The following is a 14,279-nucleotide window of genomic DNA, read 5'->3' as shown; positions in this document are numbered from 1 at the left end:
TATCAATATTATATTTATAAATAATTATAGCAAATTAAAAACGTTAAAATTACAAAAAAAATACATTTTATAATAAATATGAAAGTTGTGCTTCATTTTTATTTAATAATATTGTAGACAAGTTTGGTTGACCGAGTAAGGAGAAAACTGTAGCAAACCAAGGACGAATATTGAAAAATTGGGTCGTTGCGCTTTAACAGGGAAACAATGGTAAAGTTTCCTGTCAAAAGAACACAATACCACCCTGGCTCACGACAGGATATCAACTTGTATTTCGGAACTTTTGGCCAAAATGTTACCACGTTCTGGTCTCGTTTTGAAAAACATAGAGAATCTTGACAGATAATTTACTAAAGAAGAAAAAAGGACATCATTCATAATAGCTTTTAGTTCATTTTTAGACCATTATTCTGTTTCTTGACATAAGTAGAAATAATTAAATGTGAATAGTTTTGTGAAAATTATGTCTTAATAATGCAAACAATACAAATCTTTAGCAATTCCTCGCATAGTGCGAGACCTGTTTCAAACCGGACTAATCGACGATTTTAAAATCGCATAAAAATTAACTCCACAAAAAGAGACTTCTCTATATAAAAAAAAATATTGTAATTGATGTTTACGTATTTCAATGGTATTAAATAATTTTTTTAAATACTAAAGAAAAAAAGGACAACAGCTTTCAGATCATTTTTAGACCATTATTCTGATGAAATTATTAAATGTGAACAGTTTTGTGAAAATTATATCTTAATAATGCACACAATATACAAATCTTTAGCAATTCATCGCATAGTGTGAGACCTGTTTTAAACCGGACTAATCGAGGATTTTAAAATCGCATGAAAATTAGCAGCACAAAAAGAGACTTGACTATATAAAAAAAGAGATTGTAATTGATGTTTATTTATTTATTTCAATGGTATTAAAGAATATTTTTTAAATACTAAAGAAAAAAAGGACATCATTCATAATAGTTTTCAATTCATTTTTAGACCATTATTCTTTTTCTTGACAAAAGTAGAAATAATTAAATGTGAACAGTTTTGTGAAAATTAAGTCTTAATAATGTGCACAATACACAAATCTTTAGCAATTCTTCGCATAGTGCGAGATCTGTTTCAAACCGTACTAATTGAGGACTTTGAAATCACATAAAAATAAACTGTACAAAAAAAGACATGACTGTATAATGTGTTTTTTTAATTTAATCAAGAAATTTTTTGTTTACATTTTCAAACCGGATTATAGTGAATCCGGACTATTCGAAGCCGCACTATGCAAGTTATTACTGCACTTATTTATATACAATTTAAGTAAATGTATATTAATAATTTGGATATGTCTATAAGATATTTTCATCATATCTATAAAAAAAATATAAGTTTACTTAACCCAGTAAAAATGACTTAAAATATTAACAAAAATTAAAATCAAAACACAAGTTTTTTTGTGGATTAATAAAGAATTAAATAAGGAAAGTAAGTTTAAACATTGAGAATATTTTGAAAATTGTGAATTTTATAAGAAGGCAGAATAACCTTCTTAGAACTGAAATAAATATAATGATTATTATTAATAGTATAGAAATATTTTTAATCATAACATATTTAAAAATGAATAGTTCTTTATTAAGAGAATTAGACAGCATTTTATAATAATCGATAATCCACATAGTATAGAACATCATTTAGCGCTTATTATGCGTTTCTAGGTGACAAACAATAAAAGAAACAGCGTTAAACAAATACAATTTAACATATAAGTAAATTCAGAGCTTTTTTGGGTTTTAAGAAGACAACGTTATAACGAATCATCGTTGATTGGAGAAGCGCTAAACGAGGTCCCTTCCTTATATTAATCTTATTAGTTTATTAAATAAGTTTATGTTTAGTTTTAAAGTATATTTATTAAATTATTAAAGAGTGATTAGTTTATAAAATATAAATAAATGTAACAAAAAAATCGCGTTTATTAGTAAATCATGAAATTTTTGGGTGGAAAAATGTACGTTTAGATGTAAAAAGCAATTATAGAAGCAAAGTTTCTAGCTGACAAACATTAAACGAAACAGCGTTAAACGAAGACAATTTAACTTATAGTAAATAGAAAATTTGAGAGCTTTTTAAGGCTACGAGTAGACAATGTTATAACGAATCAGCGTTCATCAGAGAAGCGCTAAACGAGATCTTTCTTGTATTAATCTTATTAGTTTATTAAATAAATTTATATGTTAAGTTTACAAGAATATTTGTTTAAATATTAAAGAGTAATTTGTTTATAAAATATAAATAATTGTGAAAATACATGAAATATTTGGGAAGAAAAAGGTCAAATGTACGTTTAGATGTAACAAGCAATTATAGGAGCGAAAGGGTTAAATATTGCAAAATATAAACAATATCAATAAAGAATTGGACAAATAGGATTTCATGAAAAGCGGAGGCATGCGTTCATTGCAATTTCGGGTATATCCTCCTGCAAAAAGAGCCGTTTTTGGAGTTCGGCATTGTGGCTCAGCATAAATATTTACGTCCATAAAAACCCCTTTCTGCTTTATTCCGCTACAGTAATAAGGTATTATAATGAGCCGCACCGGGGCGGTCCGTAAAACGGAGTTAATCCAATTTGCCTTTGGTATTCGCCTCAAAATATTCAACCCACCGTCCAACCCACCGCCCGCGTTTGAGGGATTAAAAACATCCAGAAAAAAGGAATCGCAAAGCTGACCGAAAGATGAAAAAAAGAAAAATAAAAAGGAGAGTGAGTGAGCAAAAATTGCATGCAGTAAGTGCATTTAACAGGATTCGGCTGCGCCGAAAAGGAGGAGGTTAAATTTGGTTAAAGGGAGTTTCAATTAGGTTAAATATATGTGGAACGATAAATCTGGGCTCTTTTCGCGTCTGAAACCCCCCCTGGACTACTAGTAACAATGGTCGTAACAGATGTGCGAATGATTCCGTATATAAAGCAATGGGTCTATTTAGGCCCTTCGAAAGTGCTTTACTCTCTCACTCTCTCGCATGCACACAAGTACATCACAAACTCTCGTGCCCCCAGTTTGCCCCTTTTGCACACACACACACATCATATCTCGCTCGCGCTCGTTTCCATTCTGTATCCCAACGTTATGATTAATGTAGGGCTCTGTCAGGGCCCTGTGTTTATGCCAGCCCTTTTATACCGACACGATTCACTGCACAAGTATCAAAACTGAAACCCCGGGAGTCGCACTCCACAAAAGCACACACATCAACACTCACTCGCACACACATACACAAACTCACTCGTTCTCTCCACACTCTCCTGATTATTATTAACGTACAACGGATGCTGCACTGTTAACTCGTTAACTGTTTACTAAACATTGAACACTGAAGAAGCAACACCATCGTTAATGCACCAGCAATTTCGTGCCCCTACGTAATGAAAAATGAAACACGGATTTTACTCTGTTTTTTTTTTATTTCAATTGCTTTCGGTCCATAACGTTCGCAATATTGACCTGCTCATTTTTTATTAATTTCTCATAGTTTGCATGTTTCATTTTACCATTACAGCTTTCTTTAATTTTTGTTTAAAAATCATTATTTGTTATTACTTGTTTTAAGTAATAAGTAAGAATGCTATGTTTAAATAAAAACTCAAATAAAAATATTTAATTTATAATTATTAATTTATAATTATAATTTATAATTAAAACAGAAAGTAGCGTTTAGTTTAGTACTGTAAAATAGAAAAGATTGAAAAAAACTGTAATAAAAGAACCAAATAAATTGCTGAAATCAGTCTGATTTATTCGTATGTTAAGAAGTTAAGATTAACATTACATTAATTTATTGAAAACTAAAAATTTTGCTTACTTTTTTTTTTTAATTTTCATCATTACACTTCGCTCTAGTTTACTTCCATCTGATCATTAAAAAAAAATATTATGCTAGTTTTGTTTTAATTCTATATTTAAATACATATTGTTCTTTTTATCTTTTTATGTAATTTTCAATACAAAAACACATTTTGTTATTTAATTTTTCTCAATGAAATATATTATGGAAACAACATTTTCTTTTCCAATTGTTAAATTTTGCAATTTTTGTTTTACTCGAGTAAAATTTGTGTTCAAAAACTATAAAATATATAACATACTTTGATTTCACTTTATTTATTAAAAAAATATTTCTGTCTGCTATTTTTTCTAATATTAAGAAGTTTTTCATTTTCAGTAGATTAAAACTTGTTAGTGTTGATTTTAATTAGTTAAAATTTTAACTTTAAATTTCATAAAATCTAAATTATCTATTTTAATTTCTCAATTATTATTACATATTTAATAAACCGAGATAAATGTTAACATAAAAAAAATTCTCGAAAACTATTAATTTATAAATTAAAAAGTTTTTCGTAGTTGCAAGAAACTAAAATGTAAATTTTCTTATTGCAATTTTACAATTAGCCAATAATGTAATTGATTTCATATTGCCAATAGATTTAATACTTTTTCGACGACTAAACTAAACATAATCAATTTATTTATTTGATATTATTTTTGAAAGTATTTGTTATTATTTTATATATACTTATAATATTTTTCTTAAATATATATATTCAAATTATTTAGTCTTGTTTATAAAATTATTTTATTATAGATCAAAATCAAATAAAGTTATAAATTGAATTGTGTTATGAATAGAATTTGTTGACAAATATTTATTTTAAAGTAACAATTAGATTCGTTCATGCCAATTTCCTAAATGACCATTGTCCAATTGAAGTAGACTTTCCCAAAGAAAAAACCGAAACGGAATCACTTTTCAATTAAGATTGATCTGTCAGAGCTTCTCTAGAATTCATCTAAACAATGTCTAAAAGGAAGCTAAAACCATGTTTACGTTTCAACCAAAAAATGTCGGGTAATACAATTGAAACGTTTGATATCCAGCCGTGAGTGTGGATAAACCGTATCTTTGTCGCACTCCTCGTAATTGTTTCCATTTTAAACCGTATCGATACAGTTTTTCACTTTTCAATTTTCACATTATGCCTTTTTCCCTTTCCTTTCCGTATTTACTTGCGTTTATTGTTGCATCGTGTGTCCAGAAATCGGTCACGGTGCGGAATTTGTGCCGTTCGCGTGACCAGTTTAACCTAGTTTCTCGTCCACAGTTTGCGTACACAGTAACAAACATTGTCCCATATTTATGGTACAGGGGAACAGGAAAAATGCACAAAAATCGGTCATAAATCCGAATTCGTTTTCAATACAGAAAACGGTGACCCTGTTTTTCGGCATATCGTAAACCGGACCACGTCTCTTGTCGGCAACATTTACAATGTAATTGCCTTTAGTTTTCGCTACTGTTTCGTGGAAACTAGAGAAGAGAAATCCAGCAGCATCGTTTCCGTATTTACGATTGCTTCACTCTCTGGGATAACGCAAATCAATGCTTCTAGGTTGTAGGATCTCGGTTATAAATTTTTAGAGCACAATTCTTGTACTTGGGCACACGACACGTTTTATGGTGTTTGCAGTATTCTTTCACCAACTTTTGGCTACCATTAATTGCGACTGTAGAAATATGGACGGTTGTGTAAATCATCCTATTTGATCCAATCCTATTGTAGTTTTTAAGCATTGCGTTCGTACAAGGTTTTGCATATGCAGGGAATGTTGTAAGTTGGTAGACGGGAAGGGTGGACGCCCTTAGATCTGCGTGTACCCCCTAATGTTGTGTGGCCCCTATACATGACCCAACAGATGAGATTTCATTAACAATATGTGTGTGTACGTACTCTACGACTCGAGTATTCCAAATTGATATAAACTCCCTGCATCTCTTCTTTTCAGACTTCCACCATGCTCCATTTCCTCCTATTCTTCCGCGATTCTCATCCGACATCCGTTTGACGTCTTTCAGTATTCCTGATTAAAAAAAGGGAGACTCGTTCTCTTCTCACAGTTACAATACGTACATACATAAATTACTATACAAATAATTAAACCCATCTAATTATGATAAATAAATAAAATTCTATATTTTTTTCATAAATAATTAAACATAAATTATGTAAAAAAATAAATAAAAACTTTAATAATAAAATTAGTAAGAATTAAATAAACCATCAAGAAAAAAATATTTTTTCCTATATTTATTTAATAACTTGATATTCCCAAAAAGTTAAATCTAAATAGATAACTTTGTATAAAATGTCATTATTGTAATAATTGTCAGTTTTGTAACGAAGACAACATTTCAAATATTATCATTTATAATGTCGTAGTTCTTAAACGTGTACAAAAATGATAGAATTATGTCACCAAAGTGAGGCAGAAACTTTCAATTATTATTTTGAACTGTCTGTAATGATCACTAACAAACAACGATAAAGCCATATCTCACATTATTCTTGTAATTAGTAGATCAGTGTTTACTATGGATAAGGAAACAACTCTACATCTACCAAAACTATGTGATAGTTATGGATACTAAATTAATAGTTCTTTTATTTCTTCAATATTTTTTTTATGAGTTAATGTTTCAATATTGTAAAGTGTTTAATTAATTGATATGTACTTACGTACCAGTACATTTCTTATAACATCATGTCATGTTAATTTGACAATCAAATCTTTCATTTCATAACCTTAGTTCTAAGGCGATGCAAACTTTTGAATGTAATGCGTTTAGGATAATATCAAAATGATATTCATTTAATCGTCAGTAGTTCAAGTAAGAACATAAACTTATGTCAATTTGATAACCAATTATTTTATTTGAACCTTAGTTATAATGATGAAAACCTTTTGATGAAATGATCCAATGAATGTAAATGTCATATGTATATTTAGAAAATTGATTTTATGTAATATGATACAGAGGATGTTACAATGTTATTCTATGAATCATCGATAGTTCATGTAACAACATCGTTTGATAATCAATTATTCCATTTTCAAACCTTAACTGAAAACTTTTTAAAGAATCATTAAGGGTCTAAAGATTGAAGATGTGTCAATGAATAATGTATGTGTATGTTGAAAACTGTAATGCAATCAAGATAATAGAATAGAGGTAATAGTGTAAATATAAATGAAATTATTGAATGATTTATGATCATATTTTCACACACACCCCAATTGGCGGCGTGACGGGGGTCAAACGTGCTGAATTAACGTCTTCATCTGGATCCCCGTGTGTTGAGCCACAATAAAAAATCATAAACCGTGTCGAAATGCATTAGGGAGCGCTTCTATAGGGAAAAAAAGCTGAAAATAATAACAGTACGCGTACAACCCTGAAAAGCGTGTATGTGCGAAGGGGTATGTGGCTATGGGAAAATACTTCGAATATTTTTGTGACGCGCACCAACTGAAAATGTGACAAAGCGGCTACGCAGCATGTGAATTTTAACAAGGTTGGCGGTCGCGGGGCGAGTTAATAAAGGTGGGTTGGTACTGCTGCTGATGCTGCCGCCACCGTTGCCGCCGCCGCCACCGCCACCAACAGTGGGGGCGGCGGCCGTAGGGTGGATGCATCGCACACGAACGAGACCAAATCAGCGGCCCTGGCTGTCGTCCGCGCGCGGGGGGGATGTGTGAAGCGTCGCGACGCCACCCCCAAACGGCTGGTTCACGGTTTGCCCGCTGCGGCGCTCGTAATTAGAGACCCTTTGAACGCCCGCGTCACAATCGCTCTAATCGCTAATCAACTTACCTGACTGTTCCCAATCAGAACTGGCAAATATTGGACAGTTACCCCTCCTCGTAATTAATCGATTTTTACACACGAACTCTAACACAAACACATACCCCGGAGGGGGTGGTTCGGTTGCAGAGGGATTCGATGGAGGCGGCTCACGGAACAACCGAATCCGCTTTGTACTTACTAAATATTTTACATTCTCTCACAGAACTTGGATTCTCTGTAAAATCCAATTTGTTTTATCACTTGTTCCGATCACACAAACGGAACTTCTCTGCTTTTCACTCATCTTCTCTCATTGTCTGTTGCATTCACATCATGAAGAAAAAAATATACTGGATGCATTACACTTTAATCTGACAACGTCAATCATTTGCTACAGAATACTTGATCATCAAATAACACATTACTAACAAAATTAATAATTAACACTTATTATATATATATTAATACATTATGTACTTAATTATGTAATTCTATATCTCTCACATTAATTTATAAATGCATATTTTGACACAAGAAAATATTAACGAAATTTAAATTGTATTTTGAAGATTAGGATTAAAAGATTAGGATTAAATAAAAAGATTACGAAATTAGTATTCATGACAGAAAATAATTATCTTTTATTATTATTATTTTAAATATTGATCGTAAAAGGATTTACTTATGACATCTTTGACCTTGCTTCAGGTAAAGCCATCGTTTAGTAAGATTTTCCTGACTAATCTCAATCCCTTGTAAAAGGAAAATTTCCTAAATCACTTGGCTTAGGTTCACTTTCCTTTTATAAACGGATTAAATCATAAACATAAAACTTACTAAGTGAGTGTACTAGTAAATACTACGCCTTGTTTGTTGTTTCCGCGGAAAACCTTAATCCTAACAGTTTTTCACATCATTTTCAAAACCTTCTTAGTCGACTGCTTAACTACTAAAAGGTTTGTGCACAAAGGGTGAATATAACATTGACCTTAAAGATAGGAATTCATCTATAATCCACCTTTAATAACTTGCTTAAAACTAAACATATTATTTCCAATTTATCAGAAACTAGTATTATTCTTTTTAAATGATTTCCGAGATTTGGTTTTATTATTTAGTATTTGTCGATATTATCCGTATTTGTTGGGGAGTTTTCCATCTAAATTCTCTACCAAACTCTGATACCAAATGTGAATAATTATGTTTAATCTTCAGATTTGTAAATATCGTTAAATTTTGGCAATTATTCCCAACAAAATTTACCCCATTTATATTATAAATATTGTATAGTACACAACAACAATTTCTCAATGTTTCAATTAAAATAAATTGTAGCATTCTCAAATGAAAAATAACTAAAAGTGTTTCTTAATGTATTCTCAAATTGTTTGTTTTATGTGATACTGTTAACAATGAAATCTTTGTTTTGTCATTTAACCACATTACAAAAGAAATATAATAGCCTAAACAACGTTAATATACTATTAATATTTTATTTATTTATAATTAGTTTAGTATAGATAAATACAAATAAGCAGAAAGACTTTAGTCGATTGCCAAATTACAACCATAAATAAATATTTCAAACACAATGAAGTTCAAAGTTTGACGTGAAGTAGAGTCGATAATTAAAATCATTGAACGGAATCCGATTTAAAACTTCAAATAAAGGGGATTTAAAACCTAAATGAATCAGGCCGTAGGTTATTATTCTTTTACAAACTGTTTTTTTAAGGAATGTAATATACTTCAATCAATTAGTAAACTTGTAACAATTCTCAACAAAAAAAAATGAAAAAAAAAACTTATTTGTAAATTTGAATGTTTTTCACAATAATATTGTGAAAAATGAGTAGAAAAATTTCGTGTTGGAAACTGAAATTAATTTTGAAAATATATTGTTTTTTTTTTAATTGTGCATTTAAAAAAGATTTTTTATTTTTCTACTGAGTTTTTGTTATAGTTAAGAATTTTGTGTTGTAATATTTTGTGGATATTTTCGTAAAGAAATGCAAAAATTGAAAATGCAGTTTGTAAATGAAATGAGTAAAAACAGAGTTATGCGTGTTTTGAACTGAAGGAGTTTAAAGTAGAGCTATAAATTTAGAACGGCTGCGTTGGAAGAAACAAAGGTTGAGCATTTTTCCGGAGGTGCTTTCGAAAGATCTTAGGTAATCCTCGAATAATCCCCACGGCCGACTTGATTTACAATTCACTTCGCTATTTTCGTCGTTATATGAGTGGCTCGTTGGCAACGGTCTCCAATACACGTATATATAAAATGTATTGTGTGAGTGTGACTCCCCACGTATATATATATATATGTATATACGTGTATGTATATATACATGAAGAGTTTTCAGTCGCACCCTCGGTGTTTGGAGTCGCGTTGGGGGCCATACAAAGGGATCACTGGGCCATGAAATTCGATGAAATGTGACGCTTGCACATGTGTACGAACGCGTCCAGCCAATCGGCGCTTCCAAAGCCCAAAATCAATGCTAATTAGTTAGGTGCCAAAACGGCAGCAGCATCATTCAATTCTGTTTCCAACAACAGCTCGAATCGTGAAAAAAAAAAGACCGACTCGGTTCGGCAGACACCAAATATTATTGATGGGCGAATATAAAAAAACGGTAAAATTCTGCAGAACTGGAGGCAAAAAGGCAGAAGCAATACTCAAGTATTTCCATACAAATATCATAATAAGTTTTTATTGTACTATAAAGATTTCTTTGATTTTTTCCGTCTGTACAAAAATATCTAAATTTCTAAAAAAATGTTCATTTCCTCATAATAAGAATCGTCGAGTTTTTTTGTCTTCATATTATTATTATTTGTTTTATATAATTTTAATCTGCTATCACAATTGCAGTTCTAAGTGTATATAAATAAATTATTCACAATAAATATATCTTCATCTTAAGTATGTACACGTATTTACAAATATTGCAAACTTAATAAATTTCACGTAATCCATTTGTTTCTTAGTAGGGCCTCCAGACTTTTGATGGTGGTTTGCTATTCGACAAGGTGGTGAGCTTCCTCGAGCTGGGCGCTTTCAATTCCATTTTGTCGAGCGGTTCTTCTTTGACGGTGGAGTCTGGGTGCTGAATTTCTTGAAGAACTATGCTGGCAGGTTTGATCGGTTGGAAGGCGGATTTCACTACGTCGATGTCCTCATCCTCTGATTGCTCGGAGGTGGATTGGTCCAAAGTAGAGTTAAGCCTGTTCGGGCTAATGCTCTGGGTGTTCGATACAGGTGAGGAGAGACGCAGAGATAACTGTTCCATCGGATGGTGTCTGATGGGGAAGGTTTCCGTTGGCGGAAAGAAAGTCGGCGGGTGGAAAACTGGCGGTGGTTGCGGAATGAAAAATTCTGTTTGTGTCGCTGAAGATAGAAATAAAAAATTAGTATACACATTTCTTGGTATTGTTGTCTGTTTTTTGATAACTTACGTTTTATTAATGCTTGCTGAGGCATTGGTGGAACGCGATTCCTGAGGTAGTCTGGCACCGCGTAAGACATGTAAGCGGCGTCGAACCAGGTTGGATTTATCAGGAAGGGATTGAAGTTTGCTGGGAGTCCTGGTAATCCGTATCCGTATTGGTAACCTGGAAGAAGAGAGAAATCGTAAATTAAAAATAGCTGCCGGCGTTTTGATATATAATCATGATGTTTTTAATAGCGAGAACCGTTAAAATTCTAAAAACGGCTTTTATTGTATTCTCTAGTGTAAATATTTGGATGTGCATGCTTACTTGATTTGGTTCTGGGCTCCCTGGGTCCGTCGACGGTAACTTTGATAGCCTTCGAGTACATAGCTACTTGATTTGGGAAGGTGTTGATGACGATGGATAGCGTGAAGGACTTGCCGCGACCGCTTCTTCCGACGAACCGGAGGTCGTTGAATTTAGCAACCTGGTTCTTCATGATAGCGGTGCAGTTTCGTAATTCCGCGCACAGATTCTCATCGTTTCCTGCTTTTAAGCAGACTACGGTGCCGTCGGGGATGTCGTCCAGCGCGATCACCTTGAAGGCGATCGGCAGACTTTTGTTGGACCTCCAGTGCGTTGGCAGGTTACTGCATAGCACTGAAGGGCTTCCGGTTTGCACCAGTTCTCCATGGTATTCCTGGAGAGCTTCCTGCATGTGGCTGTACAAATCCATGAAGTTGGGCACTGGTAGATGCATCACTGTTATCACAAATAAAACAAACAAACGTCACTAAAAGAAGTCTTAAACTGACTGAAGAGGAGACTCGCAACAACTACTGTGATGTTGGTTAGAGTTAGAGAGCGTGCACTTTGTCCGTGCTGTGCGATATTTCGAGGTGAACTGATGTTTGAAACTTTTTCGTTCTGGTCAATATATACACCCCCGCCTAAATACCCTGACAAGGAGGGTAGTTTTTATGCTAGTATAAATAGGTATGAAAAGAGACGGGTGATTTGTCGCTTTATAATAGGCAGAGTGAGCCGAAGAGAGACGGAGGCCGGCAGGTACCCTCAGCGACCCCCACCCCTACGCTTTCTCGTCCTCTCTATCCTTGCTTTTTTTCACAGGCTACCTCCCTCTTTCCCTTCTCACTTCTTCCTCTATACTTTTTTCCCTCTCCCGTTCGGTTTGTTTTGTTTTGATTCAACCCAAACTACGGGGCGAAACACAGTTATGTCACTGCGGCGTGTGCGACGGAGACGGCGCGGATCTTTGGCGTAATGAAGAAAAGAGAAAAATACCCGCTGCACGCGTTGTAGTAAGCGAGAAAACAGACACTTTGATTGAATAAGGACGGAAGGGCGTGCGCGCGACAAGGACGAACCTGCGGGTGGAAGCAGGATGGAACGATGCCGGCGTCCACGGTTGCGGAAGTAGGACGAAAGCTCGTTAATGCTGCAAGAAGGAAAATCGAGCTTTTTTGCGGGCGCAACAGAGACGGCCTGCGGCCAATCCCAGACGCGGTTTTTGAGGCCTCCACGTGGTTAGTCCCTCCCCTATACATGCCACATACCAAACCAACCCCCCACCAATATCTTACGCAATCCATTCATCCCCACCACTGCCTCCGACACATACTCACACACTCGCGCGCACACGGACTCGCATACGGACGCACACACACCCACACCGCACGCTCTTAATCTTTCCGCGGTCATTGTAAACCCATTAAAAAAAGGACGACTTCTGTGACTTTTCAACGGTCATAAACACGGCGACCTTCGGTCCTATTCTGGTCCACAGCAGCAATTTCTGCGCGTGCTGTATCTTTATACCATACATTTTATTATATCACCCAAAATTTACCTGCTTTCTTCACACCTCATTACGGTAGCACACTCTCAACCCGATCGATCATTACAATAAATTCACATTCAACATTTGTACATATTTGTATATATTTCAAAGATTGTTATAACATGCAAAAGAAAAGAGATATTAATACTAAAATTTAAGATTCTTGTACAATCAATGTATTTACCTCTAAATCTTGAAAATTTTAACATTATAATCTTCAATTATTTCCTTACAAAAAAATATACTTTATCCATTTTGAAACTTACGTAATGTTTCATAAGTTATGCGATTATGTGGAACTTAGCTAAATGATTAAGTCTAAATTTAAGACACACTCTTCTAAATGTTGACATTATAAACTTCAATTTGTTAATAATAATATCCATTATTTTTTGTCCAATATTGTTAGTTTTTTTTTTACTAATAACTTTATTTCGTCAATATTTTTTATTTATTTAATTAGTTTATGATTAATAAACTATAAAATTTTCTTGATTTCAAATTTTATAAAATATATTTTCGGTTCAACTAACTGAAAATTCGAAATTATTTGGTGCACCCCAAACACTTGACTTTTATTATTTGTTGAACAGAAAGAGGACATTATAAAAATATTTTAAACAGTAAAGTAACATTGGAAAGTAGTACCATAAACCGTTGTTATAAAATTCGTGGTTTGAGGCTAATATAGTTTTCTTTTATTATACACATGTAATCTTGAATGTTTACCAATAAAATTAACGGTTTGATTTGTAATTATTTATTATGAAACAAAAATTGAGAAAGTAAAAAGGATTAAAAAATTGTTGTGTAAATTCATTTTGTTTTATTAAATGAGGGAAATTATAAAATATGTAATAAAACAGTAAATTCACAATATAAAATAATCACAAGAATTTGTGGTTATCCAAAATTATAATATAAATATGTTTATGATATTTATTATATAAAATTTAAGCGATTATTGAACAGTAAAAACAACAGTTTTATGAATGAAAAACTCATGTATCTTGTAACAATAGATTGCATAAGTTTGAAAATATTTTGCTTCAAAAATTAACCGGCATGTTGCAGAGGTTTGTTTGTGTTTAATAATTAAATTCGAAACGCATGTTTTCCATAGAGAAATGTGTGCTAATGATCCGGAAAATTCTTGAAAATATCATCAAAACGCATGGCCGACATAGGTGAGACAGCTGCACAAATAATGCATCCATCCGAAGGCGAAAGAGAAGCGTCGAAAGAAAAACAAATAAATAAAGTGGGAGGTCGTGTGTTTCAGCAATTTCCCTAATGCG

At 33.0% G+C, this 14,279-nt stretch overlaps 1 protein-coding gene across 1 annotated transcript; it reads right to left on the bottom strand.

The window, feature by feature from the left end:
* Nucleotides 1-10,446: 10,446 nt before the first annotated feature.
* On the bottom strand, nt 10,447-12,138 carry LOC108558564 (segmentation protein Runt). The gene is made up of 3 exons (XM_017915527.1): nt 11,448-12,138; nt 11,145-11,300; nt 10,447-11,076 (listed from the first exon to the last, which is right to left on the bottom strand). Exons 1-3 carry the CDS (start codon nt 11,878-11,880, stop codon nt 10,673-10,675), a joined length of 993 nt encoding a protein of 330 aa, XP_017771016.1. The 5' UTR covers nt 11,881-12,138; the 3' UTR covers nt 10,447-10,672.
* Nucleotides 12,139-14,279: the final 2,141 nt, after the last annotated feature.

This window comes from Nicrophorus vespilloides, unplaced genomic scaffold, assembly GCF_001412225.1.
Source record: "Nicrophorus vespilloides isolate i.1.1-1 unplaced genomic scaffold, Nicve_v1.0, whole genome shotgun sequence".
In the NCBI taxonomy this organism is placed as follows: Eukaryota; Metazoa; Arthropoda; class Insecta; order Coleoptera; family Silphidae; genus Nicrophorus; species Nicrophorus vespilloides.
The sequence above is the reverse complement of the archived record's forward strand: the minus strand, read 5'-3'. Positions and strand labels throughout refer to the sequence as shown.